At 52.6% G+C, this 27,080-nt stretch overlaps 1 protein-coding gene across 2 annotated transcripts in view; it reads right to left on the bottom strand.

Moving 5' to 3' along the window:
- The window catches only part of WDR1 (WD repeat domain 1), a 41,227-nt gene extending 22,439 nt beyond the window's left edge, over window positions 1-18,788 (bottom strand). Inside the window, exons 1-4 of one of the 2 annotated variants that reach the window (XM_058430091.1) lie at window positions 18,607-18,788; window positions 18,066-18,187; window positions 5,701-5,791; window positions 821-968 (exon numbers count right to left, since the gene is read on the bottom strand). In XM_058430091.1, coding sequence (XP_058286074.1) covers window positions 821-968; window positions 5,701-5,791; window positions 18,066-18,187; window positions 18,607-18,622 — 377 coding nt within the window. In that variant the 5' untranslated portion in view covers window positions 18,623-18,788. Of the gene's footprint in view, window positions 1-816; window positions 969-5,700; window positions 5,792-18,065; window positions 18,188-18,606 lie in introns of those variants that run through there. The other variant, XM_058430094.1, reaches the window with a different exon arrangement.
- Between the last annotated feature and the right edge of the window lie 8,292 nt (window positions 18,789-27,080).

Here is a 27,080-nt window from a genome sequence, read left to right as displayed (position 1 = left end):
GCTATCTTTATGGTTTCACTGCTCTCCTTACAGTTCTATTGGGAGGGAACAGTTACCTTCCCCTACAGGAATGAGATGGCCCGCTCTTGGCTGACATTCAACAAAAACACTGTTTTAGTTACTATTTGCTACTGAAAAAAGAAGGAATTAAGACCAACAGGAATGACTTGAAAAGCCATGGAAAAACACCTACTAGAACATGTACGAGAAAGTGCCTTTCAGTGAAGAACAGACATGCCACTGTCAAGTTCAAGGGCTTATGGCCAGCCATGGTGCTGCAGGGGGCTCTGACTCTCTTGAATTAAAAAAACCTGGGTTTCAGCACTGACCTCACCAGTCACTAGGCCCCTGAGGTCAGTAGCCACCCAGTGCCACAAAGCCAGCATCCACTGCCCCTCCCTCCTCCATCAGGGACCCTTGGGGGAGGTGCCCAGCAGGAAGAAACAGTTCAGCCTCCCTGGCAGCTTCATGGGGCAGCTGCTGTGAGGGACCCCAAATGGAAGTGGTGTTGCTCTTTCACTCTGTCCCCTTCTTGCTGCCTGCAGGTGGGCATGAGAGCTGGGGTTCTAGGAGGCAAGGGACTCAGGACGTCAGAGGAGATACACGAGTGCTGGGCCCTGGTGACAAACCCAGTGTGATGTGGAGTTCTACCTTACCTGGGGCTGCAGCCAGCCCTGACGGGGCCCAGCACCTACTGGGAGCTCAACCCTCACAAGTCCAAGTTACTACAGACATCAGTGCATCCCCCTTCCAGGGTCATGGCACATGGACGCATGAGCCACAGGAATAGGGCAGGGAGGGGCTGAGAGGAGTGACTCACTTCTCCCTTCCTTCCCCGACCACGGCGATCCTCTTACTGTCTTCAGTCCAAGCAATGTCTTTGATCTTCCCAGCGAAAGGCTGGTACTCATACTTCAACAGGTGCTCCTTCTGCGTGGTATCCCAGATCCTCAGCTTCCCAGACACATCTGTGGGGCACAGCAGGGGGGTGGGGGGGGAGCCACAGGTCACTGCCAGGCCAGGGCCACGTGGCCATAGGCCCACTCAGCACGTCTGGTTGCGTAGGTTTTCTAGAGGAAAAGGCCTAGTGAAGAGAACTTGCCTTAGGGCAACAATATTCAGCCACTCTTAAGTCAGAGCCCATGGCATCCAGAGGCCTGCCATTCGGGGCCTCTGCATTTTGCCAGAAATCATCTGGATAACAAACCCTGCTTAGACGTCAGAAAAAGCCCAGGGACACATGATGGCAAACTCCGATATGCCAGGAAGCAGTTTAGTTTTCTCACTGTTTCTTTTCTTGTAGGGGCATCAGAATGACGTGTGGGCCTCAGGCCACCTTTGTGGAATGGGACGACACTGGCTACACCTGCCTCTCCTTTGTAGTTGCTGCAGTAACTTCTGGAAATGAGGTGCACAGCTGTGAGGGTGCAGCGTGCTGCCCACTGTGATGCCTCAGCGTGGCCTCATGGCCTCCACCTGGGCCTGCAGACCCAGCTCCCTGTGCAGCTTCCCAACAGCGTGCTGCTGCCTGGCAAATCGGCAGCCTCATTCACACACCGAGCAGTTCCACGACTCACAGGAATCCAAGCGTAAGATTCTTTTGTGAGAGTAGCAGGTGGGTGTTGCGGGGGAAGGAGAACTATACACAGAACTTGATGCTGATTCTCTTTTCACCGGAGCGTGGGCAGCCAATTGTAACAGAAGCAACACTGGGGGCCACGTACCCCCAAAGCCCCCACCATGATCCTGTCACCAAGTACCAAGTCCCAATCCCGACACACCCTCTCCAAATGAGCACTGTGTTGGCGTGAAGAAATGGGAGCATTCTAGACTAACTCTCAAGGCTTCACGCTTTAAAACCTCAGTCCCATCCGCTAAGCAGGTAAAGGCACCTTTTTAAGAGGATCCTCAGGCCACGTTAAAAACCACCACAGCTCTACAGCTGCTTCCAGTGAAAAGAGCTTTTGTTTTCTTGGTGGAGCTGAGCAGCTCGAAGGAGGGCAGCAGCTAAGAGCCAGGCCTTGGAAGCAGGGGCCCTGGGTTCAAATCCAGCCTCTGCCACATACAGGCTTTGTGGGGCTCAGCAAGCAACATGGCCTGTGTCCTTATCCAGAAGAGGGGAAATAACAGAGCCACTCACAGGGCTGCTGTAGGTTCCACAAGTTAACATGTGCGAAGTCTCCAACTAGTCCTCAGTGCACAGAAAGAGCTCATTATGAGTCAGGTGGAACGAGTCCATGAATTAACTGAGGCTCTACACAGGCCACAAAGATGCCTTGCTTGTGGGCAGACACAGCCCGAGCCTAGACTGGGCCATGCGCCCTGAGATGCGGGAGATGCACATAAGGACTGTCCCGCTCTCAGTCCAGCTGCGGGGACAGGCAAGAGGAGATGCCAAATCCAGTGAACAGCACTAACTAAAGGGAGTCCCAGAAGGGCCCAGTCCTCTGCACAAGGTCCAGGAAGACCACCTGCTGTCCTGCCTGAGCTGAGTTCCAAAGGTGACCTAGAGATCTGCTTAGTCAAATCCTTTCACTGATAAAACAGGCCGGGGGGGTAGGGGGGAAGAAGGGGTCAGAAGAGGAAGTCACCACAGGCTGACAGCATTGGAGGGGAGCACTGTGTGTGCAGGAAGGACATGCACATACACTCAGGAGCATACATAGCCACACATGACCACACATGCACACATATGCAGACACACATTCACACATGCACATGTGACTGCATGGTCTGCTATGCTCAGGCCCGCCCAGGGCGCATGCTGCCCCATGGAGAAGACAATGCTCTCAGGACAAGGCAGAGGGCGTCCCACCCTGGAAGAGGCCCCTTCTTCCAGGAAGCCTGCCCTGGGCCTACAGCCAAACCACACGCCTGTCACATGGCCCTCGCCGACTCCCAAGGGCAGCCTGGAGCCACGGCCCCAGCGCCAAGGCAGACAGAACAGTAGCATGGAAATAACCTCAGGAAAAGGAGGCCTGGGCCTGCCCCAGAAATGACCCGTGCACTGAGGACTGCCCCGTGGGAATGTGGGCTCCCAGAGGGCAGACTGACTGTTGTGTTCAGTGCTGGAGTCTCCCAGGTGCAGAGCCCTTCCCAAGGTTCAGTCCTTCAGCAGTCATGAACCAGTCAGACTGACAGGGTCTAAAGATCCCACAGAGGGCTGGGGCCAGCTGCCAGGCAACCCACTTAGTGGGCCTGCACAGCTCTTTCTCAGCCCCCTCCCTCCAAACCACCCCCCTACCACACTATTTTTAGCCCCACTTCATCTCTGCAGCAAACGTTCCAATGTAAGCCTTAACAATTGCTTCGCTCTATTCAAAGAAATGTATTAGAAACCTAAAATGTGATCTCGCCCAAGAACACTTGGACCTGAGGATGGCCCAAAACTCCCTTGGCTCCTCTACAAAATCAGGGCACTTTTCAGGGAGGACAGCGTCCCATGATGGCCACTTATTTATGTGGTTTGTCCTTTGCAACAGTCTCTGCAACAGCCTTCCATTGAATTGTCTCATTGGACACCCTTTTGGGGACTGGGGAGAGGGCAGGCCTGGGCCTGCAGGTTCTCAGCTTGCAGCTGACAGGGCAGGGACACTGTGCCAGGCAGGGGCGGAGGCCCTCGCCAACTGCATTCCTCTCCTGAGAAGACACTTCTCAGAGCACTCAGCTCCGTGTTAAACATGTAAAAGACATTCGGGCCAAATCTTGGGGCTTTAAATGAAGAGACTTTTGCTGGCAAGCAGGGCTTGGGGAAAAAATAAATCACAGAGCTAAATAAATCATGGGATGTAAATGAGAGCATGTTTTACAGATGGAGCTGGAGACTAAACACAAAAACCATTAAATGCCTACTATGAGCCAGACTCCAGGCCCAACCCTTCACCGTGACCCCGGCTGACCGCCAACAGCAGTCAGCCAGCTCACCCGGTGGCCTGGCTTGATCAGAACAGAGCCCCAGTTTTGTGACAGGTAATGAGTCACCCAGGGGGTAAGTACCCATTAGTGCAACAGCCATGCTGGGCATGTCCATGCCTTACTGGCTCCTTCACCACACCCTACAAGGCAGGCACTAGCAGCCCCCAGTTTGGAGGAGAAAATTCGGGCCCAGGAAGGTGAGTTACTCAACTAAGCCTACGCCACCAGTAAGAGGCTGCCATGGTCTGAGTGTGCCCCCCAAAACCATGTGCTGGAAATTTAATCCCCAATGCACCAGAGGCGGCCTATGGAGAGGTGATTAGGCCAGGAGGGCTCTGCCCTCGGGAATGGGTATTATGACACGAACGGCTACCTGATAAAAGGACAAGCCCAGCCCTTCTTCTCTCTCTCACCTTCTCTTTGCTCTTCCGCCGTGGACTGACACAGCAAAAGGCCCTTGACAGATACCGGCCCCTGCTGTCCAACAGCCCTTGCTGTCCAACTGCCCAGCCCCAAGAACTATGAGCCAATACATTTGTGTTAGTTGTAAATTACCCAACCTGTGAGCACAAAGCAGACTACGACAGAGCCGAACCCAGGTCTTCCCCAACCCCAAGGCCCACCATCTCCCATACACCCTTCAGGACAGGCTGCTGTGCACACAGGGTGGTACAGGCAGAGGGCCACGGCGTGCGTGAGTCCCGTCCTCCCCTACTGGCTGCTTAGCTCTCTCAGCAATTTGGTCACAGCCATCACTCTCCAGCGAGGCTGACGAGGCCCACATCAGCTTACTCACTTGGCCTCCCTGGGCTGCAGATGGCCACGCAAGGCAGGCGGTAAGTATCTGTTGAGCTTATGAACGAATGAGTGAGTGAATGAATGAGTGGGCCACCACTCTGGAAGGGGTACTACTCTCACTCCTGTGCCTCTTGTTCCCATCTGTATACAGGAAAAGCTCTGTGTCAAAGAACTAAGTGAATAAAAAAACATCCTTCAAGAGCAAAGATCTCTCCACACCTGCCTCTGCCTAGCCTCCCACTGAGCCACACAAAAGCCCAGGCTGCAGAGAGCAAAGGCCCGGTCCACAAATAAAACGTAAGCGCTGACCTGGAGGCCAGCATTGTGTTAGCACTGGGAAAGGAGCAGCGGGTAAGGATGACACAAAACAAAACATCCATACACACACACACAAACACACACACACACACACGGCCCACATGGGCCACACGGGCTCCAACATACCATGCCATGGCTTCCCGCAAAAGGTCCCTAGCCAACCTCATGGTGGCATTTCTACTGACCTCCAAGCTGGAATTAACTGGAACACTACAAACTAGAAAGTGTCTTTTCTGCTCTAGAACTAAGGCCGGTTTTGAAAAGGGGCATTTTGGTAGCTTATACCAGGGGTGTTCAATCTTTTGGCTTCCCTGGGCCACAGATAAAATACACTAATACTAATGGTAGCTGACGAGCTTGAAAAGAAAAGAAAAAAAAACCTGTTTTAAAAAGTTTATGAATTTGTGTTGGGCTGCATTCAAAGCCGTCCGGGGCCACATGCAGCCCATGGGCCACTGGTTGGACAAGCCTGGCTTACATGTTCCTTGTCAGCCTCAGCTGAAACTAATTATACTGGCTCCCCTCAACTAACTCACCACCCCCAGCCTGCTCCCCCACCCCCCACCTCCCTCCTCCCACTCTCCCAAGGCCAGAAGCCCAGCTTTGCCCTGGGCTCTGAGCACCACCCAGGCCCCCACAGGTGTCCACGAGCCTTGCCCCATACAGTACCTCCGGAGGCAATGTAGAATCCGCTGGGCGCATACTTGGCCACCACCACCTGATGGGCGTGCTCCGTGTAGATGTCAGCGAGGGCTGGGTTCTGCAGAAGACCCCGGAATGAACAGAAGGAATGGAGAAGCAGTCAAGCTTCCAGCTCTCCACATCAACAGATTTGGGGTGAAAGGGGTGTACAAAGAAACATCGAAGCTAAAACCATGAAGAAAATCGCAGAAGCATACCACCTGCCTACGCACCTACTGCCTGCCTACCTATCTCTGGGTGATAGAATTTTATGTTACTTTAATTCATTTTCTTTAGTCTATGATTGTACCACAAGGTGATTTTTTTCCTTTTCTAATTTTCTGTACTTTCCATAATACAGAACAAATATATCAGTGAAACATATACACAAAAGTTGGATTAGAGCAAGAAGCCCTGGTTCTAATCCCTCCCATTTGTGGGAAGCTGCATTCATTCCAGCGCTCTGTTCTCTTTCCTGTTTAGGACCAGCTCTCCTGGATGCCAATCAATGTTGGATGCCAATCAATGTTGGACCCCAAACTCGGCGCCTGGCTGTGCTGTGCAGGAGCAGAGCAGGACAAGCTGTGGGAGCCCTCTCTATCAAAAACCTGGGTTTGGAAAGGGAAGTCTATTCCCCACTCCCTTTCATAGCACAGATCAAAGGCTGGGTGGACTTTGTGGCAAAAATGGGGCCAACATTTGAGACTAGAAGCATCTTCAGCAATGAGGTTTCAACATGTAATGTGCTAAAAGTAGATCCCTGCGCCTCCCTCCCGGTATACACACACACGCAAGGCCTCAGTGAAAACAGACACACACACACACTGGGCTGCTCTCAATCTGTCTCCACAGTGAAGCTTTCTTTCAGGAGGGAATAAAGACATGGCCATCTAATCTCTGATACCTGCTGTCAGCTTTTTACAAACCAAGTGCTCTTTCCAAGAGGCAGCTTCCCGTCGGCTTGAGGCTTAGGACACATCAGATTTCCTGTGAGGATGCCTGGGTACCCCTAGCATGACCCCACCTGCTGCCACCCCACCCATCTCCCTTAGACCCCTCCTCAAGACCTGAGGAGCCTCCAGGTCACAAGATCCCCACACTGCCCCCATCTCACGAGACTGAGACCACAGAAGTACATACCCTGATTCCTGCCCACCTTCTGCCATCCTGTTTAAGCTCCATGTCTCTGTGTAGTCTGTGCCCTCGGCCAGCACCTCTCCCTGCCTGCGGACACCCACTCACCCATCAGGCCTAACGGAAGCGTTCCCTCCTCCATGAAGCCTCCAAGTATGGCCCAAGCTATCCGTATCACTCTTCTGTGCTTCCAGATCATTTAACATGTCCACAGGGATGGCACAACACACATCGTAGTCCCTAGCATTCCTGTTCATCTCCTCCAACTCTGCTGTGCCCTGCTTAACATGACCTTTATCTCACTAGCCATCTCAATAAGTGGTTCTGGGGAGAAAAAAAGAAGTTTACACAGACCTTCTCTTTCATCCCTAAGACTTAACACAGCATTATGCAATATAATAGACACTAGTCATAAATTAATCCATTTTGGGACAATCATTTGCCAGTGAAATTAGGATGTATCAAGGTGTCTATCCAAAGAAGATATTATGAATGACAAGTAAGCACATGAAAAAGTGCTCAGTGTCATTAGCCTTGGGAAATGCAAGTCAAAACTACAACAGAATACCACTCCATACTCACTAGAATCAATGAAAAGAAAAGACTGGCGTCACCAAGTGCTGGCAAGGGTAGAGAGATGGGGACACTGGAATGTTCACACCGCTGGTGGAAATGCAAAATGGTACAGTTGGAAAAGAGTTGGGCAGGTTATTTATAAACCTAAACAGACACTACTCACACCAAACACCAGCAACCCTACTCCTAGGTATCTGCCCTGGAGAAATGCAAGCGTGTGTCCACCAAAAGACACGGGAGCAATGGTCACAGAAGCTTTCTTTGCAATGGCCAAAAACTGGAAATACCCAAATATCCATCAACAGGTGAACAGAGAAACATGCAACACACCGCAATGCTTAGTGATAAAAAGGAACAAAGTGCAAATGCACTCAACACCAGCTATCAATCTCCAACACATTATGCAAAGTGAAAAAGCCAGACAGAAAAGACTACACATTGCCTCTCACTTCATATGAAAGGAGATTTTAGAAAAGGCAACCCCAGTGACAGAAAGCAGATAAGCAGCTGCTGGGGGTGAGGGTGGAAGGGGGGGGGGGGGGGGGGGCACCTTCCAGAGGGACGGGAATGTTCTGTCATGACTAGGGTGGTAGTTATGGGACTATATAGGTATCTCTCAAGATCCAAGCCACACACTGAATACTGACAAATTCTACTGTATCTAAATTACACCTCGATAAAACTAAGATGCTGGCTATTTATTATATGTCTGCCCAATCCAACCCTCTCCCTCTCCAATTAGTGCTTCATATTCTGACATTGATAAATCCCTACCCAAAGCACCTGGCAAGAAAGTGATCCAGTTAACAGGCAGCCCCTCCAAGAACCTGTTTGGTGTCCACTCACAGCTGACTGGGGATGGGGGAGGGCTACGCTCACATACGGGGGCACCTGCCCATTCTGCCAGACAGATGGCCTCATGGGCTCTCCCAGCCTGGGCGACCTCCTCCCCAGGCCACGCTGCCGTAGAAAGGGTGAGGCTCCCACGGGCCTTCGGCTGGAGAGGGCATCCAGAGATGGAAAATGACTAGGCAGGGACATGAGAGGAAGTTCTGCCCCTAAAAATTCCTTCCCCTAAATGGTCAGGGCTGTGTGTAAAAACCCCAAAGGGCACCAGAATCCTGCCAGCTGATGAATCACTCACTCTCGTTTGTATTCTAAATACAACTGGGTCAGTGGTGGGGGCTGAGATACTCCAAACTGCAGATAATGACTTACATCTGAGTCAGAGCAGCCTCCTCCCCAGCTCCTCAGCTCACAGGGGGAGGCTGCTTACTACACCCAGAAAGACACCTCCCACCCCCATGTGTCACTCGGCCTGTGAGGCTCTCTCCCCATTAGCTGGGTCGAGATGGCACCTTGACACCCTCAGTGTGCCCCTCTCTCCCCCGCCTCCTCCCCCTCCTGCCATCTTAGGGAAGAAGAATGAGATTGGGGGTTGAGAAGCTTATTTGGGGAAAAACTCTGGAATGGGGAAAACGAGACAGGGAGGGCAGGAAGCCAATTCCAGGAGCCCCAGTGCTACTGTAGGCAAAAGTTCTGTCTCTCCATCTCCCTGGGGGCCTGGGGGAGACTACCATGAGCAGCCCTGGAGTTGCCCACTCAGGGACACCCCTCCTCCCAGGCTTTCTTCTCGTGCTGCTGCAGGCTGGGCCAGCTCTGGCAGTGGGAGGCTGTCGTTTAGTCCTCACCACAGGCCTGCCCAGTTTTCCTTGCCAACTCCCAACCCACCTTCTCTTTTACCTCCACCATTTTCAATGCAGTCCTCCTGTTCCTCCTAGGAAGAGCGATAACTGCTTTGGAATGCATCTCCACCCTCCACCAAGCCGGTAGTCTTCAAATCCCGACCCTGATTACCTCACGGTCCAGCTTGCAACCCACCCTTCCTGAGCTCCCTCCAAGCTTCAGCCCACTCATCGCTGCCCTGCTGCCGCCCTGACGTTGCCAGCCACTCCTTGGGCCGACTACCCCAACCCATGGCCCCTCACCTCCACCCTCGAGGATAGAACAGGTGCAGCCCCTCTACCTTGCTGGCCCCAGACCCCTTCCCCAGTGGCCTCCACACCTGGGGGCCAGGGCCTGTGAGGGCCAGAGCTGGGGCTGGGACAGGAGCTCGAGACAAGCCCCAGAATTCTGCCATCACCCCTGGAGGAGGCCAGGGGCCTCTGAGGACGTGAAGGACACCAGCCAGCAATCAAGGAGTCACACACACGATGCAGACCCAGGACCCATGGACTTTGGCAAGTGACAGCATGTAACAGCACCCAGCCCTGCCAACACAGGGCCTGGTTCAAGGCCCAGTGGTGCCCATTTGAAGCAGAAGCTTTGGACTTGATCCCTTGACTCTGTCACACTATGCTCAGGTCCCACCAGCCCCCACCTCCCACCTGCCCAGGAATAGCTGGTCTTTTTCTGAGAATCCTATTGAATGGCAAACCTAAATAAACTCCCCCCAGCACCTGTACAATTTCTATGCCGCCTTTGAGACTCGCTATAATACACAGGTCACGCAAACAAGCACACAGAAGCGACATTTACGTAACTCTGCTATGCCCCAGGCAGCAACACTTGCAATTAGTGAGCCCTGATTCCCTCAAAGCTCTCTTACTTTCCTATGTCCTCCCAGTCTCAGGTGGTGACAGAGGGGCCAGAGGTCACCACTCCAATTTACAGGTAGGCTGTGATGACCCTGGGTCCTGGGGCTTGGGTCTCAAGGCTTGGCACTGGTATCTCAGCTCCTGGCCCACAGTGAACCTGACGGAACATGCTAGAAGGTTGGAGATACCTGCCCAAGCAAAAAACATTTCAGCAGCTGACAACACAACACTGATGAAGGGGCCTCCTGTGCTCTCCTTTAGCTGCCGACTGTCCCCGGCACCCCAGAGAAAGTCTCAGGCATCCTCCATGGTCCACCCAGGCCAAGTGAGCATCAGCTTCCAGTCAGGGCACTGGCTTTGTAAATACTCCGAGTTCCTGCAAGCAACAGAAGCTGAAAGCCGTTACTGCTGTAACTGACCTGTGTAAATATAACTGGCCAGGGCCCTTCTGTTCACTGGTGACTACAACTAAGGCCAAGGCTGAATGATAGCAAAAAACCTCAGCTCCAAAGAAGGAATGTAAACTTATGCAACACAATGCCTTCTCCTAATTATCTTCTAAGGCCCAGGCAAAGGGCATCTCCTCCAAGAAGCCTTCCCTGATGCTCCAAGCTAGAAATGATGTCTCCCACCCTGAACTCCCACCTTCCCTGACTCCCACCCCACTGCCCTCACTACTTTCCACCTTGGACTACACATTATTTATGCCCCACCTGCCTTCTGCACTACGTGGACCCCACAGTGGAGAAGGTTCACACTTGATCCACCACTGCAGCTGCCAAATACCCACAAAGACCAGAACTTGGCTGAAGCCTGGTAGCTGTTTATGAAGAAACAAATCCCCACCGGCCACTTATTATTTACTCTCAGATAGGCCCTGGGTGGACCCCTCAGTGGATTCTCTTTGTAAACCTCACAACACCTGCTGTAAGGAAGGTAACCTCATAATCCCACATGACAAAGAAACCAAGGCAGACACTGGGCGATATGCCCCAGGCCACCCAGCTGTTAAGTGGCAGCGCCAGACCTGAACTCAGGGCCAGCTGCTCCTGACTCACCATGGGTTATGAGCATGTAACTAACACCACGGTGAGTCAAGGGAGGTAACGAATGCTCAACACCTTCACGCCATCCCAGGTCACACCACTGCAAATCAGGGACCATCTGTGGCGGCCTTTACTCCTCCCTGTGGTTTTGTTCTGTTCCTTACGGTTGGTCCCAATGTTAGTGTGATTCTTTAACACAAAGTCTGCACTGGCCAACCAGCTGTGTGCTTCCAGTGTACAGGCAGCTCCTTGAGCTGGCTGAGGACGGGGTGGTCACTCACAGGCCGCCATGCCCTGAACGACTTTCCCTTCCTGCCTCCCAGCTCCGCCTCAGATGCCTTGAAACAAGCCTGGGGGTACTCACCGTGTGGCCCTGCATGGCAGCACCCCTCACTGGACTATGTGTGAGCAGGACACCACCACCCCCCTTTTCAGTCTTCCCCTCTCCTACTCCCCACCCAGGGCCCACCAGGGCCTTAACTGAGTTGCAAGGGTAGACCTGGGAGTGGCTCTCAGGGTTCAAATCCCAGCACCTTCCAGAGGTTCAGTATCCTTACCTCTCAAAAGAGAGATGAGGGCATCCACCCAACAGGGCAGTCATGAAGACAAAAGCAGAGGTCCCCGCCAGGGCCCAGACAACCTTCTGAAGATGCTTTACGAATTAGCTCTGTTAAATCTTACACTGATCCCATGATAACATTCCTCCCACTCTCGCAGACATGGAAACAGAAGAGGCAAGCACACCAAGTGTCAGCCACAGACCAGCACAAAATACACTCGGCAAAGAACAGAGAGGTGCTCAGGGGTATGCACTGGATTGGACAGTGGGGCGGGGGTAGGAGTGGGATGCTGGCCTTTCTCTGGGTAAGACCCTGGAGAGCAGGCAGGACCCATATGTAGAAGTGACAAGCAAGGTGACCAAAGCTAAGGACCCATAGGTCTAAGGCGCGGGCACATCACCAGGGCAGGGAGTGCCCGCCCATCACTGAGATGGTGAAGAGACGCACAGAGGGCCCTTTTCTGTGTCCACAGCTGTCCCTAACAAGGGCCTTGCAGAAGGTGGTGTCACACTCAAAGAAGCATCTCCAACTACTCTTGGGCAAGGCCATCTCTCCACTAGTCTTAAGCATGAGGCTAAACTTTTTCTCTTACTTCAAAGATGGCTTCAGTATCCCTCCCCTTACCTCCAATAGGGCAAGAAATGTACCAAAAGCAACCCACAGGAGGCCACAGTGGGGCTGAGAGGACCCAGGTGCACATGCTGTTTCCTGCCTGGTCTCTCCCTACCTCTGCCGTGTGTCTCAACGCTCCTCCTGGAGAACTCTTATTCATCCTTCAAGACCCAACTCAAATGTGCCGCTTCTCCAGCAGCTGTCCCCACTCTGTGGCACAGGGAGAACTTGCCGCTTCTCCAGCAGCTGTCCCCACTCTGTGGCACAGGGAGAACTCTTATTCATCCTTCAAGACCCAACTCAAATCTGCCGCTTCTCCAGCAGCTGTCCCCACTCTGTGGCACAGCTGGCTCCTCCCTCACATTCCCAGAGCACCCAGGGCATTATTCTTTTGAAGCACTTAACCTGGTGCCTTCGAAGGCTCTTTACCAGAGTTTTCAACCTTGGTACCACTGGCATTTGGGGCTGGACGGTTCTTTGTGGAAGGACGGCCACGCACCTTGCAGGATGTTTGGCCATATCCCTGACTTCAGATACCAGTGGCACAAAACTGTCTGCAAACATTGCCAGATATCCCTCAGGGGAATGAGGTGGGGGAAAACCACCCATCCCTGAAAATCAGATTTTAATCCTGGTCCTCTGTGGCTTAGGGTATGGCTTCCCAAGACAGGGGCTTAGTGAACGTGTGTGGGAAACATGAGAGCCAGAGATGGCTGCACCACGCAACGGGGACCTGCGTTGATGCCTTCTTCATCTTTCAGCAGCTTCCTAGTTGGCTTCCCTGCCTCAGATCTTAGATACAGAACTTCTCCTTACCATAGGTTTGATCTGATTACTTGTCTGTGAGACCTCTGAATGGCTCCAGTGGCCTTCAGAGCAGGGCTGGGCTATGGTAGGGCTGTGTGAGCCACCTGCCACCACTGCACACCAGGACCTCCCAGCCTGGGTCCTGTCCACTCCCCTTACGCTCAGTGCCACAGTCACAGCCCATAAGCACCCGGCCCTTCGGTCCTCCCACATGTGGTCCCATCTGCAGGAGCCCAGCGTCCTGACTGGTACCTGCAGCCACTCAGATTCTCCTGAGATGAAGGCCCCCCACCGCCCTCTGCTTCCCCTGCTGTCAGGTGCTCAGACTGAAGGCCTAGAGGTTCCTGGCTCTGTACCTGGCAGGCGCTGCTGCCAGCTCGTTTGTGCCCAGGTGATAATCCAACGCACCACTTCCTTCTGCCACCTACAGTTTATTTCACTCCCACCCAGGACAGTGAGCTCCATGTGGGCAGGGCCTCCATCCTGCACCCCCACAGGCCAATGGCCATCTGGATACATGCAGGGACTCAGCAGGCGTCCAATTCCAGAGAAGCAGCTAGGTCAGTCCTCAAGCCCTCTGTCGTGCCACCATTACCCCCAACCTGCAGGAAACACAGGGGAGTCCTCTGCATGTGAATGGTGGCAGGTCGCACCAAGGGAAACCAAGAGTGAGCCCAATACCCTCCCCAACCCCCAACTTGGTCTGCCCCGTTCAAGGAGAAAAGTCCACTGACACTGCGCCTGGGTTCCCAGCAGTGTCAAATTGCTACAAACCTTGCACTCCCGGAAACTCAATTTTATAGACATCACTTTTCCAAATGTGCATTTTGGTTCTGGAATCTAGGAACTGGATACTTTAAAAAGCAGGCCCCAAACTTGCCTGCACAGCAAATCTGCTGGCTGCCTGGCAGCACACAAGAGGGCCTCTGTTGTGAGGCAAAAGTTGTTTTTTTTGTTTTTTTTTTCTGAACAGGGACTACTGGCACAACTGGCATTTTAGGCTGGGTAATTTTTTATTGTAGGATGGTCCCGTGCCTTGTTTAGAATCACAAACAGGTTCGTTCACAGCCACTGGGAGTGACCCTTCCCAGTCTTTGCACAGAGGTCGTAAGAGGCAGAGGCGATGGAGGCAGGGTAAGGAAACTAGAAGGAACCACCCCAGGCCTAAGGAGGTACCAGCACCTGCAGGAAGCCTTCCTTAGACCCCCGAAGCACAGACTACCCATCCCTTCTCTGTGGGGAACTAACTTCTCTCAAACATAGTGTACACATGATTCACTGGAATCCCCTTCTTGGAGCTCTCTCCTTCTGGAATATTAGTTTCTACATGGCCACCATTATAGTCTTTCACTCTACAGAGGAGAGTTGCCTCTCCAGGTGAGGCAACGGGATGTGTTCAAAGAAATAGGTAAGAAACGCCCTTTTTCTACAGGTTTAAGAAGTGCCATTATGCTGGGTTCACAAAACAGCTTTTAAGTCAACAAAATAAATGACAGAAGGGGCTCCAAGTGCAAAGCTGGCAAGGGTGCTCGACTCTTAGGTTAGAAAGGCGGATCCCACAAAATTTAGGTCCGGCAATCTACACTGAGCTGAGCTTTCCTTGTTCTCCTGCAGTAAGACCTCCGTGGCTGCCTATTACCTTCACGACACAGCCTGGTTTTCCAGCTTTTTAATCAATGAGTAACTCACTGAGCACCTACTGTGTGCCAGACACTCTCTTAGGCGAGGACATGGCAGTGACTGAAACAGAGGGGAAAGCCCTGCTCGCCTGGAGCTGATGCCCAGTTAGGGGGACAGGCAGATCCCTATGTACACTTGTAGGCAGCAGTAGCCTGCTGCTTGTTAGCTTGCTTCCTACTTATTGTCAGCAATGAGAAAGAGAGAAGGCTGGGGATGGAAAATTCTATTCCAGGGACGCCCCTCTACTAAGGTAACGGTATCTAAGTATAAACCAAAGGGAAAGGCCTAGCGTAGGGGCTCACGCCTATATCCCAGGACTTTGGGAGGCCAAGGTGAGCGAGCGGATCACTTGAGGTTGGGAGTTCAAATCAGCCTGGCCAACACGGTGAAACCCTGTTATCTACTAAAAAATACAAAAATTAGCCGGGTGTATTGGCACGTACCTGTAGTCCCTGCTACTCGGGAGGCTGAGGCAGGAGATTCGCCTGAACCCGGCAGGTGGAGGTTGCAGTGACCCAAGATCACGCCACTGCACTCCAGCTTGGGCGACAGAGTGAGCCTCCACCTCAAATTAAAAAAGAAAAAGAAACCAAAGGGAAGACAGGGAGCAAGGCTTGCAGCTATGTGAAAGAATGTCCAGGCAAAGGCAATAACTAGCAGGTACCAAGACAGATGTGTGGCATGTTCCAGAAGCAGCAAGGAGGCAAGAATGCTGGAGCCGAGGCCACGGTAAGGACTCTGGCTTTCACCGAGGTGGGAAGCCACTAGAGGCCTGTCTTGTGTTTCAGCCACTCCAGGGACAGTGTTGTGAACAGACCCCCAGGGCAGCAAGGGTGAAAGCAAGGAGACCTGTTTGGTTTTAGGGAGTTTAGGGGGCAATAATTCAGGTGGGGGAAGATAGCTTAGTTGGGGATGGAGGCAGAGGAAGCTGGGGAAATATGTTAGATTCTGAAGATACTTTGAATGTGGAGTCAGAAGGATTTACTAAAATTAAAATGTGGCACAGAAGCGAAGCAGGGAGTGAAACAGGAGTCCAAGGTTTGGGGCCTGAACAGCTGGAGGAACGGTGTTCCCTTTTAGGGGAAGAGCACATGGGAAACCCAAATTTGGCTTGGGGTGTATGTTGAGTCTGAGATGTCAATGAGACATCTGTTAGATCTTCCATGATCTGGTCCTCCATTTCTTCCCTCTTCCCTCCCTGAGCCTGCATTCCAACCAGACCATCTTCCTTCCAAAATGGTCATGCCAATTCATGTCACTTTTTCTTTCCAAGAGTACTTCGCCCTAAAAAAAAAAAAAAAAACTTACCCACCTTTACTTGAGTACCCAGTCCACCCATCCAACTAACAAGAGCCTCAGTGCCTGATCTATATCCAGCCCAGGGAGGGCTATATTAGTAGCATCTCGTGCTGACCTGGCATTGCAAAAACTTAAAAATAGATGAGAAGGGAAAGAGGGTAACCCGAGAAGAAAATGGCAAACCACCGGGAAGGAGTAAGAATACAGATCTCAGAAACAGGCAGAATGGGATTCACACGCTGGGAAATGCTTTCTGCAAAGGGGTGCCTGACCCTGAATGACCACACCATTAGAAGCAGCTCCAGTTACTGGCCTGCCTCACCTTGCTAAGTCTGACTCCTCTTTAGAGTAACGGGCCCATGTGGGGTGGAAAGAGATGCTGCAGTTTAAGAAGCTAGCACAGGGCCAGATGCACAGCAGGTACTTTATGTGAGGCCCCCTCCCTGGAAGTCAATGTGGACTGCAATGATGGGGAAGGCCTGGTTAGGGGCAAAACCAAATATCCTACTGCTCTGTATCCGAGGATGTGTTAGTGGATTTTATTTGCCAAACTACTAAATATCTCTTTAGGGCTATCTCAATTTTTATTTTCTCAAAAGCCTCAAGACCTGACTTTGGAGACTTCCAGATCATTACCATTAGATCCCTGGTGATTTTCTCCAGTTCTAAGCAAGGCCGTTCGGCTTTCTAGGAATCTGTGTGACTAGCAAGTTGTTAGCACCTTCAAAGCACATTCACACCACCCCCTCATTTGAGGTGCCCAGCAATCCTGGGCAGGTAGAGCTCCGTCTTCCAGCAGAGGAACAGCAGCGACTGGCTGGCTTAACGAGACAGATGGGGGCAGAGCCAGCAGCTCTTCGGACCAAGAGGCTTCTCCTTTCACAGAGAAGGAAACTGAGACCCAGAGACCTCTTCATTCCCTCAGCCAGCTGCTGGCCTCCTGGAGGGCAAGTGTGTCTGATCAACAGTCCCAACCTACCAAGGGAAATCAGGCTGACTTTAAGTTGACAACCCTTGTATACCTGTGGCCTATGGAATCAATCAAAACATACACCTTTGTGCCAGCCGCCCCCACTAAGCACAGCACAGGAGAAATCACCCAATGGCCAGGCCGGCACCTCCAACTCCCACTCCCCCAATTCCATCACTCAGGCTGAGGAAGGGAGAAGCAAAATTTAAGCGTGTAACCCAGGAAGGGAGGGAGGCTGACAGACAGACTGGGTCACCCCAACAATTACAGAGGGATAACATGAATTCGTAAGGATTTCCCAAGGAGCTGGCTCTAGAAGCCTTTTCAGCCTGGGTACCCGAGGCCTGCAGAGAATGATTCATGGGAACACACTGCTTCCTGTTCTTGCTTTGGGGCTTAGATCCATGGTGGCAGATCAGGCTGGCCCAGAGGCCTGGGTGTTTGTCCGGGTTCTGCCACACTGGAAGACCAGGGTATTAACAGAGAGTTAGCTGAGTGCCATTCCATTCAGCAAGGGCTCAACGTGCACCAGGCACCACTGGGCTTGAGGGACGCCATCAGCTCATTCATTCCATCTGCCCAACCAGCAAGGGAAGTGAGAGTGGTCACCATATCATCTGTTTTACAGACGAGGAAACTGGGGCTCAGAGAGGCCCAAATCGCCAGTCTTCTCAAGGTCATGCAGCGGCCGACTGGGTCAGTCTGATCCCTCAAATCCAGAGCCTTTGCTTTTAAAGAATTAACTAATCTAATCTCCCATCCACGTACTAACCAGACCTGACCCTGCTTAGCTTCCGAGATCAGAGGCGATCCGGCGCTTTCAGGATGCTATGACCGTAGACAGAAACGAAAACTCAGCCTCAGTTTCCTCATCAAGAAAGAGCAGAAAGGGACCTGGGTGAATCTGAGGCCGGCTTCCGGAGCTCCGAGGTGTGGCTCCCAGTAGAGGGGGCGTGGCGCCCTCACCCTCCCCGGGCCAATGGGCAGGAGGTGAGGGGTGGAGGGGAGGGCAAATTATCCCATCCCAAGGTGGCTCCGGAGCAGAACCGCGCCCAGGGTAGGGGGTACTCACGTCGATGTTCCTTAGGATGACGCACTTTCCATTGGTGTACAGAAAATTGTTGCCCTTAGGGTCGCCGCCGATGATCTTGGAGACGCCCCTCTCCACCTGGGGGAGGCTGGCGAACACCTTCTCTGCGGAGACACAAATGCGGAGGGGAATGTCAGGGCAGGGCGGGGACGGCGGGGACAGTAGGGAGGAGAAGGGGCCCCTCACCGGTCTCGGCCGGTCACCTGTTGACTGCGCCGGGAGGGCGGCCTCCACTTTCCAGGAGCGCCAGGGACCGCGCGACTTCCTGGTCCGCGCCTCGGGCCAGGCCCTTGGGGGCAGCTGGGCTCCTCCGGCTCGGCCCACGGCGCCAACTTGGGGGCGCACTCCCCGGCGGGGGTCTCGCCCTGCACCCCTGAGGGCGGCCCCGCCACGCCTCCGGCCGGCGCCCGCACCCCTCCCCCGCCCCGAGGACTCCCCCCCACCCCGCCACCCGCACCGCGCCGAGGGCCTGGGGCCGGGACAGCGCGGCGGCCGCTCGGGGACCCCGCGCCGCGGCACTTACTGATCTCGTACGGCATCCTCGCCCACTTGTTACCGCGCCGCGCTCGCCGAGAGCCTCGGGGGCCGGCCCGCGCTGCGAATTACACCTCGCCGAGGCCGAGCCCGGGGACTGGAGCCGGAAGGCGGCACCGGGCGTGCCGGGCGTGGAGGGGGCGGTCCGAGGCCGGGGCTCCGAGGCCAGCTCGCGCCTGCCCTGCGCGCTGCCGCTGCGGACGCCCCGAACCCGGAAGCGCGGCCCCGCGCGCGGCTCGCCCCCAGCTTTGACCATATATAGTCAAGCGCTCGGCTCGGCGGCTGCGGTCCTGGCGAGCCTGCGCGGACCTGGCGCTCCCCTCCCCCACCGGCCCCACCCCCGCCTTGCTCGCCCCGCCCGCCCCGCCCCGGAAGTGACGTATCGCACGCCCCGCGGGCCCTTGAAAAGGCGGCGCAGGCGGCTGTTAGCGTCACAATGCTTCTGGGAGTCAGATAGTGTGTGTGGTTCTTCTTGTAGCTTGTAGGAGCGGGCTGGGCTGTAGGAAACATTTGCTGGGGGGTGGCTCTTACAGACGCTGAAAGTACTGGTGGGCTTTGGTGGGGGTCTGGAAAAACCTCTCCGTACCTGTGACTGCGTTGCGTGGCGGGCGCTTTCCGGCCTCTCCTTACTGACTGGCCGCGGGCGTTCCCGAGCCGCTAGCCCTCCTGCTCGGGTTCTGTAAGCGGGAGAGGGATGCTTTTTGCGTTTTTTAAGCACGGTTAAGTGCCTTTCCTTGAAGTAGTTGCTGGCAACAACGTAGGGGTAACTCTTTGTTGGGCCTGAACTCGTGCTGTTCCTCTCTCTCAGAAGTTAAACGTTTAAAAGGCAAAAAAGGCGTAGGGGGAGGGAGCTGCCGCTTTTAAGGAAGTTAAAGCTTATTTCCTAAGAAAGAAAAACAAGCCTCACTCCTAAAACCAGGGTAGTGGTTCAGTTGCGGTGGGAGAGCAGGGGCTGTGAAGTGTCCAAGCTTCTAGTCTCGCCTTTCAGTAGGGTGGGTACAAGCTTTCCCTCTGGGCTCTGGGGGCTAGGAGAGTTGTAAAAGTGAGAGAAAGCAAAGTACTTTGTTGGGTAGCTTAGACTTTCTATAAGCAGGAGAGGAATGCTGTTTACGGCTTTTAAGCATGGTTAAAGTGCCCTTCCTTGAAGTAGTTGCTGGCAAAAAGAACGTGGGGGTTACTCTGCTGGGCCTGAACTTGTGCTGTTTCTCTCAAATTCTTAAAGGCAAAGGCGTTGGGGGTGGGGTCGGGGGAGCTGCCATTTCCAGGGAAGTTAAAGGTTATTTCCTAAAAAAAAACAAGCCCCACTCCTAAAACCAGGGTAGTGGCTCAGTTGCAGTGGGAGAGCAGGGGCTGTGAAGTGTCCAAGCTTCTAGTCTCGCCTTTCAGTAGGGTGGGTACAAGTTTTCTCTCTGGGCTCTGGGGGCTAGGAGGGTTATAAAAGTGGGAGAAAGCAAAGTACTTTGTTGGGGGGGTAGCTTAAACTTTCTATAAGCAGGAGAGGAATGCTGTTTACGCCTTTTCAAGCATGGTTAAGTGCCCTTCCTTGAAGTAGTTGCTGGCAAAAAACGTGGGGGTTACTCTGCTAGGCCTGAACTTGTGCTGTTTCTCTCAAAAATTCTTAAAGGCAAAGGCATTGCGGGCGGGGGGGGTCGGGGAGCTGCCATTTCCAAGGAAGTTAAGGGTTATTTCCTAAGGAAGCAAAAACAAGCCCCACTCCTAAAAGCAGGGCAGTGGCTCAGTTGCGGGGGGAGAGCAGGGGCTGTGAAGTGTCCAAGCTTCTAGTCTCACCTTTCAGTAGGGGTGGGTACAAGCTTTCCCTCGGGACTCTGGGGGTTAGGGTGGTAAAAGTGGGAGAAACCAAAGCACTTTGGGGGTAGCTAAATGCACTGAAACCTAGCTGAGTGGTTCCTGCTTTCCTCTAACCTGAAAGGTCTGTTCTGCTTAAGGTTGTATCTAGGTTAGTCTTTTGCTACCTACTTCCGTAGTCTCTCGTGGCTCACCTGGGTTAGCGGCCATGTTGCCTGTCTCCTATCTTCCCTCACCGTGTGTGCTCTGGGTAGCTGAGTGATCCTTCTGAAGTAAAATATTCCTCAGCTTGTCTGAAGGGGCTCCAAGTTTCATGAAGTAGAAGCTAGTCTTGAAAACGGCCCATTAGGGCCCTGGGTGACAGTCTCCTGGTCACTTGACTCCCTACTGTCCCCCCTCACCTGTATCTTTGCCTTGGGTACTGGCCTCGGAGGCTGTTTTCCTGAAACTTTTCCCAGAGATTTACTTGGCTGACTCCTATGTCCTTCGAGTATTTGCTCAAATGTCACTCGATGAGTGTCACCTGTCTCATTCTAAATTGCAGCTTCAACCCCTTGCAAACTACCTCTCCTTCCCGCGTTCCCTATGACTTACTGATTGTCTCAACCCTGATACCTGGGAGATGCTCCCAGGGGATGACCCCACTCCCCACCCACAACTGTTAATCAGGAAATAACGGATATGAAAGTAGCTTTGTGAACTTGAGGGGCTGTGGAGAATGTTTGTCTTCGTACAAAACAGATTCCTAAAGCAGACAGCGGCCAACAAGCCGGGCCTGTGGATCTGCTCTGGTAACTTAGAACTCATCAAACCACCTTAATGAGACCCTGAAATGATACAATTGCATTCACCTGTAGTGCATTCGTGTAACAAGACTGTTAGGAAAACTAAGGACCAACTTCAAGCTCTTACAAGCTGATAACCTTTACACCTGTGCATAAAGCCTTGTTGACACTGAAAATGAGACAATCGAACTTGAGTAAAACATTCCCAAACCCCCAGCTGCTGGGCTCTACAGCTTATTTTTAGCTTTGAAAGGAAGTTACATGTTGGAGCTGCAGAGGTTTTAGAGTGGGGGTGGGGGGAGCTGTTTGCTGCTAGTCACTTGGGTCTATAATGAACGTGGCAGGAAATCTGAAGGATTTGAAAGGAAATGGAACACTAGGGTGTTCCAGGCTTTTCCCTGAAGGGTGAGCTCAGTTTGGTGTTCTCAGCTGTGGGAGCTCTAACACCTGAACCGTGTTTACTTTGGGCCCAGTCTATTCCTTGGGCTCCCCTAGTCCCCACTCATGCCTTTTATAGTGTACCCTGTTGTGCTGGGCCCCCACTGAATTCAATAGAGATGGCACCATGTTCTGGAGACTGAGGAGACCCAGAGCCAAGACATACGGTGTATGGAGGGGACTTGCATACAGAGTGGTCCAGAGCAGCTGGCTGGACAGAACTGCACTTCAAAAAGCAGTTGATACAGATCAGGTACACCTGCACTCCCAGGGTGTGGCTAAGCTGCTATCGGGTGTCTAGCATGTTAAGGGTCACTGCCAGGATATGCTTGAGTTTTCAGATGTCTGTCATAACCCCCTAATAGGATGGGGATCCTGAGGTCTGCATACCCCAGTGGTTCACATCTCTTGGGGACCCAGCTACTTCTCTGGCCTCTTCTGGAACTCTCCCGGGAGCTCCATAAAGTCAAAGGCACCTACTCGAACCGAACCACAGCCAGAAAAAGACCACTTTGCCTTCCCCTCCCCTGCTGACTTCTCTGGGGTGTCGCTTCCGATAGTGACCAGCGTCCTTGCATCTCCAGCTGCACTGACCAGAAATCTCACCCCCCACTTAGTTTAAAGCCTTCACCAAATCTAGTTGCTTTAGAAACTGCATCTATCGAATCTCTCTAGCACAGCCCTGCTCTCGGTGCTCTCCTTCACCTGGGTTATACTGACCTCTTCCTGACCAGTTTATCTGCATCTGCTTGGAGCCCCTCACTGCAGCCAGAGTAACCTTAAAAGCTTGCTGAACCTTCAGTAGCCTAGGTCTCTATCTTGAGACCAAACATCCTCCCTGGGCCTCAGACACTGGTGTGCCGAGGCTCTGTCTGGCTCAAGGAGCGAGTCTCCTGCGTCATTCTGTTCTGGCACCTGTCTCTGGGTCTTCACTGATACCTCAGTTTAAGGCCAGTCCACCCTCAACCTATACTCCTATTTTGTTACACACTGGTTTGTTTGCTGTGACTATGGGGTTCATCAGTGTCTCGACTTTCTGCCAGAGATGAGAGCAGGGGACCACCCAGACAATTTGAAACAGAATGCAGGTGTGCTAGATCTATGAACGGCATGCTTTTTAGACAGTGGCAATTTTCTCCCTTTTGCTGTGTGAGTGAACAATATAAGCATCACCTGAACTTAATTCTAAAGCGGCAACAATGTTCTTGAAACTTCTTGCAGCAGCAGCTTACAATATTTGAGAGAACTCTTCGACTACCTTTGGGGTAAACTAGCTCCAATTGGGTAACTCGGGCAAACTGCTAATTGGCCTCAGGTGCTAAGGAGCTGTTTGACAGCTTCCCCTCAGGGAAAACAAGTTTCGAGTGGGTTCTGAACGCTTTATGTAACACAAACACTGGTGGCGTGTGGCTTCCTGGAATGCACCTTGTCCTCTGAGCACCCTGAGTCCTGGCTTCTCTAGAGCCACAAGCTGCAAATATGTCAGATGGTGTGAGGCCTATACTCCTGGAAGCTTTGGGGAGGAACACAGCCACAGGACAGCTGAATTTCCCTCCAAAGCCTGTCAAGCTACTTCCTCACTTTCAACCTTCACGTTCTGTCCAGGCTGAGGAAAAGAGGGGGCTTTCTTTCCTGTTCCTTCAACTGTATCAACCCCCTAGGAAGGGCCCTATGCAAGGGTAGTGCTTGCTCCCCTCTAGCTCACCCTGTGAACTGAACCCCCACCCCACAAAGGACTGTTGGGTACAGTGGGTGGGAGCCTTTCCGCTCTAGGAATTTCAGTCCCTTTCCCAGGCCTGTCCCTGTGTCTCATAAATAAGCTTAAGTCATACTCTCAAAGCTTCATCTCCGGAGTGTCCCTAGAGTAAATCACCTTTCTCTACCACCTTAAGCCAGTCTCGCTGCCTCCACCTCCCATCTGCACAGGGAGTTTGGAGTGTGGTTGCCAGCGAGGCCTCTAGAGGGCCTGACACATGGTGGAAAGTGGCTGCCCACAGCCTGAGTTAATGTGTAACGCTTTTGGCGACACTGTCAGGCTTTCAGATCTTTAATTCTCAAATCAACTGGTTGGATCGAGTCCATAGTCTAAGCTGTGACTAGGGAGGGTGGTTGAAAGGGCAAAAGCAGCTACTGGTGCCCACCTTTGACCTGGAAATCCGGGGTGTGGGGCCTGGGCTGTCTCTCCAAAGTGAACTGGAAACTGGGCTACCTTGCCAGAAGTACTTGGATGCCTTTGTCAGGGGACTGATAACAGCCTCTAACCTGCCAGCATAAACCTATGCAAAAGTGTTTACCGGTTAATTCTGCGAAGGCAAGAAATGAATTATCTGCAACCCTGAGTGAACTCGTTACTGGATCCCTTCTTGGGGGGGCCTATGTTGTAAATACCCTTGTTTCCACTTGAGCAGCCCATTGGAAAGTGGGGTTTTGCAAATAAGCAAATATCTAACACCTGTATGCTGCAGCAGCTTTAAATCCCTGCAAGTCATGGAAGCTTGGGCATAACTTTTGTTTGAGGTTACTGAAGGATGTACTTTTAAACACCTAATCAACGGCATAACTTTAACAGTACAGGGAACATATCCTACTTGGGTTACCTACCTTCATTTCTTAAACATAGCTTCAGGCAACGAAACCTGTCTGATCCTTTTCAAGATCCCGGTGAGTGAAGGGGGTAACTGGCTGCTGGAGTTCAGCCTTGAGACTGGAGGGACCTAAGGCCGTGTTCTGCACTGCTTCGAAGCTCCCGTAGCTGTAAGCGACTCTGGGCCAGTTACACAATTCCCCTGTCTCATTCTTTCCTGTTAAACTCCCATAAGTGATAGAACAGTCGCTTCTGTCTCCCTGCTTGCCTCTGAGACTGTGTGGCTGTGAGGCCTGGTGACGGGAGCCCCGGCCTGTCCTTTCCCGGGACCCTTCCTGGAACAGTTTCCTTACCCTCATACTTGTGAGCACTTCCTGTGAACCAGACGCTGGGTTTGTGGGCCCTTGCCCTTCATCTTACATCAGGGAAGGGAACTCGGGTTGGAACTTTGCCGGGTTGAAAAGTGATGCAACCAGGAGTTAAACGGGTTGGGTCTTCTCTTCAGTCTAAGCTGTCCCTTACACGTGAAAGGGCTGAAATAGATCAGATATGCAAGTTTTAATTGTGCCCCCTAAATAACCAACTTTTCTTCCAGTGAAGGTAGAATCGAATGGCGCACACACAGCTAAGTTCAAGGATAGCGTCAGTCGCCCTCCAGTTGAAAGCTTTGTCTCTTAGGGCAACTACTTAGACTCCTAGTTGTTTCTGCCTTTTCCTTCTGACTCAGTCCACAGTGCCTGGGTCTTTGCTGGCCTCCAGTTGTGTGGTCAGAGCTAACGTGCTTGGCTGTTGAGCACTGGTGTCTGGCTTGGTTTGTGCCCACAGTGCAGGGGCTTGGCTACGTGGTCACTGGGCATCCTGTGGTGCCGTGGGGGTCTGGTCTGAGGGTTATGCCAGTGCCTGTTGCTGACATGGAGATTCCCATTATGAGGCTCCATTTTCTGCAGCGAGTCTCCTTGCGCAGACGCCCCGGTGGCCTTCTTGCCCATTGGCCTGGGTGCTTGGGTCCTTCCTCTGCTCCATGGGCATAGAAACTCTAGATCTCAACACCATGTTTGAGTATTCAAGACTTAAGCAGAACTGGATCCCAGCCCTCTTCCAGGGGGTGCTGAGAGGATCTTTGAGCCCTGACACAGCCACAAATCCATCCCAGCTCCTGCCAGCACCTCCCAATGCTGCCCCTGGTTCCTTGGCGGTGGCCTCTGGCCGTTTCAAAACACTTTTCTATTAGCTGCCTTCATAGTCTGCTTCCCCCAACACATGGACCCAAAGGGTCAGCTCCTCTGCAAAACACAGCATGGACCAATACGTTGTTAGTGGAGGAGGGCTCTTGAATTTGTTGCTATGGAGAGACACTGACCAGCTGGATGCCCTGCCTCTCCATTCTCCATTCTAATGCCTCACTGTCAGGGAGGGGGGATCCAACTGCAGATGGGCTTAGGGAACTTGGACATGCGTCATTCAGCCCTTTCCTCCTTTGACTCAGGCTCTGCCTGCCTGTGGCAAACAGGTGCCTCTGATCTTCTTCCTCCAAGTGGGTGGTGTTTCTGGGTAGACATTGCCCATCCCAGCAGTGGGGATCTTGTGTGGTCTTTCAGATCTGCATGTGGCTGGGAAGCTGTGTACTGCTCTGCTAGGGCTGGCATAACAAAGTGCTATAAACTTGGTGGTTTAAACGGAAATTCTTTGTTCTGTGGAAGCCAGGAAATCCGAGATCAAGAGGTGGGTGGGGTTGGCTCCTTCCCAGGCTGTGAAGGAGAATGTTTCAGGCTCTAGCTTCTGATGGTCTGCTGGCATCTCTGCTTCTTGGCCTGTGGGACCACCACCCCATCCTTGTTTTCATCCTCATATGCCTTCTCCCTGCGTGCCTGTTTCCACTTCCCTGTTTATAAAGGACACTGGTCCTATTGGAGTGTAGGACCCACTGAGTTTTTACTTCATCTTAATTGCATCAACAGCCACCCTGTTCCTAAACAAAAGGTCACACACTTGAGAAAATAGACTTCAATATAAATAGATGAAACTCAGCCCCTACAGTGAAGGGCAGGGCTTGCCCTCTCATCCTTCCACCCCTAAAGCCCCACCCACCAGCCTCAGTGCCTTGGAAAAGGCAGAGGCAGTTGAGTTGCGGTGACCCACCTTGACAAGTGGCAGTGGTGGTCACACTGTAAAGTGTTGCCACCCATTCTGGGGCACCAGTCCTTGGGGAAATTGGACTCTAGGGCACAAGCTGGATCCAATAGGCTAGGTGTGCCTGCACTACATCTGCCTGGCAAAGGAATCACCAAGGAGAAGTGACTGAAAAGCTCTTCCCTACTCCTGCTCCTGGTTCTGGCTTTCATCCTAAAATGCTCTAATGCAGCTGCCTTAAAAACAAGCATTGGAGCATTTCAGGAGTTGCTCGGCATCTCCCCCTGCCTTTGGGGACTGTGGGACCAGTTTTTACCTCGGCTGCTGTGGCCGTAAAAGTTACTTCTGCTTCTAGGCATGACCAGAGAATGGCAGTGGCCACAAACCAACCAGGAGTGTGGGTACTGTCTCAAAGTCCCTGGCTTGGGCCTAGGTCTAGACAAGGACCTGGGTCCCCTTTGCTCCTGTCTGGGGAGGGCTGCAGTCATTCCCGATGGCATTGCTTGGGATTGGACAGAAAGTCTCTCCGTACACAGGCAACTCAGGTTCACGTAGAGAGGCTTCTCAATAAGGGAAGACATCAAAGGCGGGGGATGGGGGGAAGTTAGACAAATGAGCTCAGACTCGGATGAAGCTTGATAGACCAAGTAGCACGACACATTCTGGAATATCTGGCAACTGGCATGGACTCCGTAAAAGGATTTTAATTTGTACAGCTTT

The sequence above is a fragment of the Hylobates moloch genome, unplaced genomic scaffold, assembly GCF_009828535.3.
Source record: "Hylobates moloch isolate HMO894 unplaced genomic scaffold, HMol_V3 SCAFFOLD_17, whole genome shotgun sequence".
Taxonomy (NCBI): domain Eukaryota; kingdom Metazoa; phylum Chordata; class Mammalia; order Primates; family Hylobatidae; genus Hylobates; species Hylobates moloch.
Note: the sequence above shows the minus strand (reverse complement) of the source record. Positions and strands in the feature narration are given on the sequence as shown.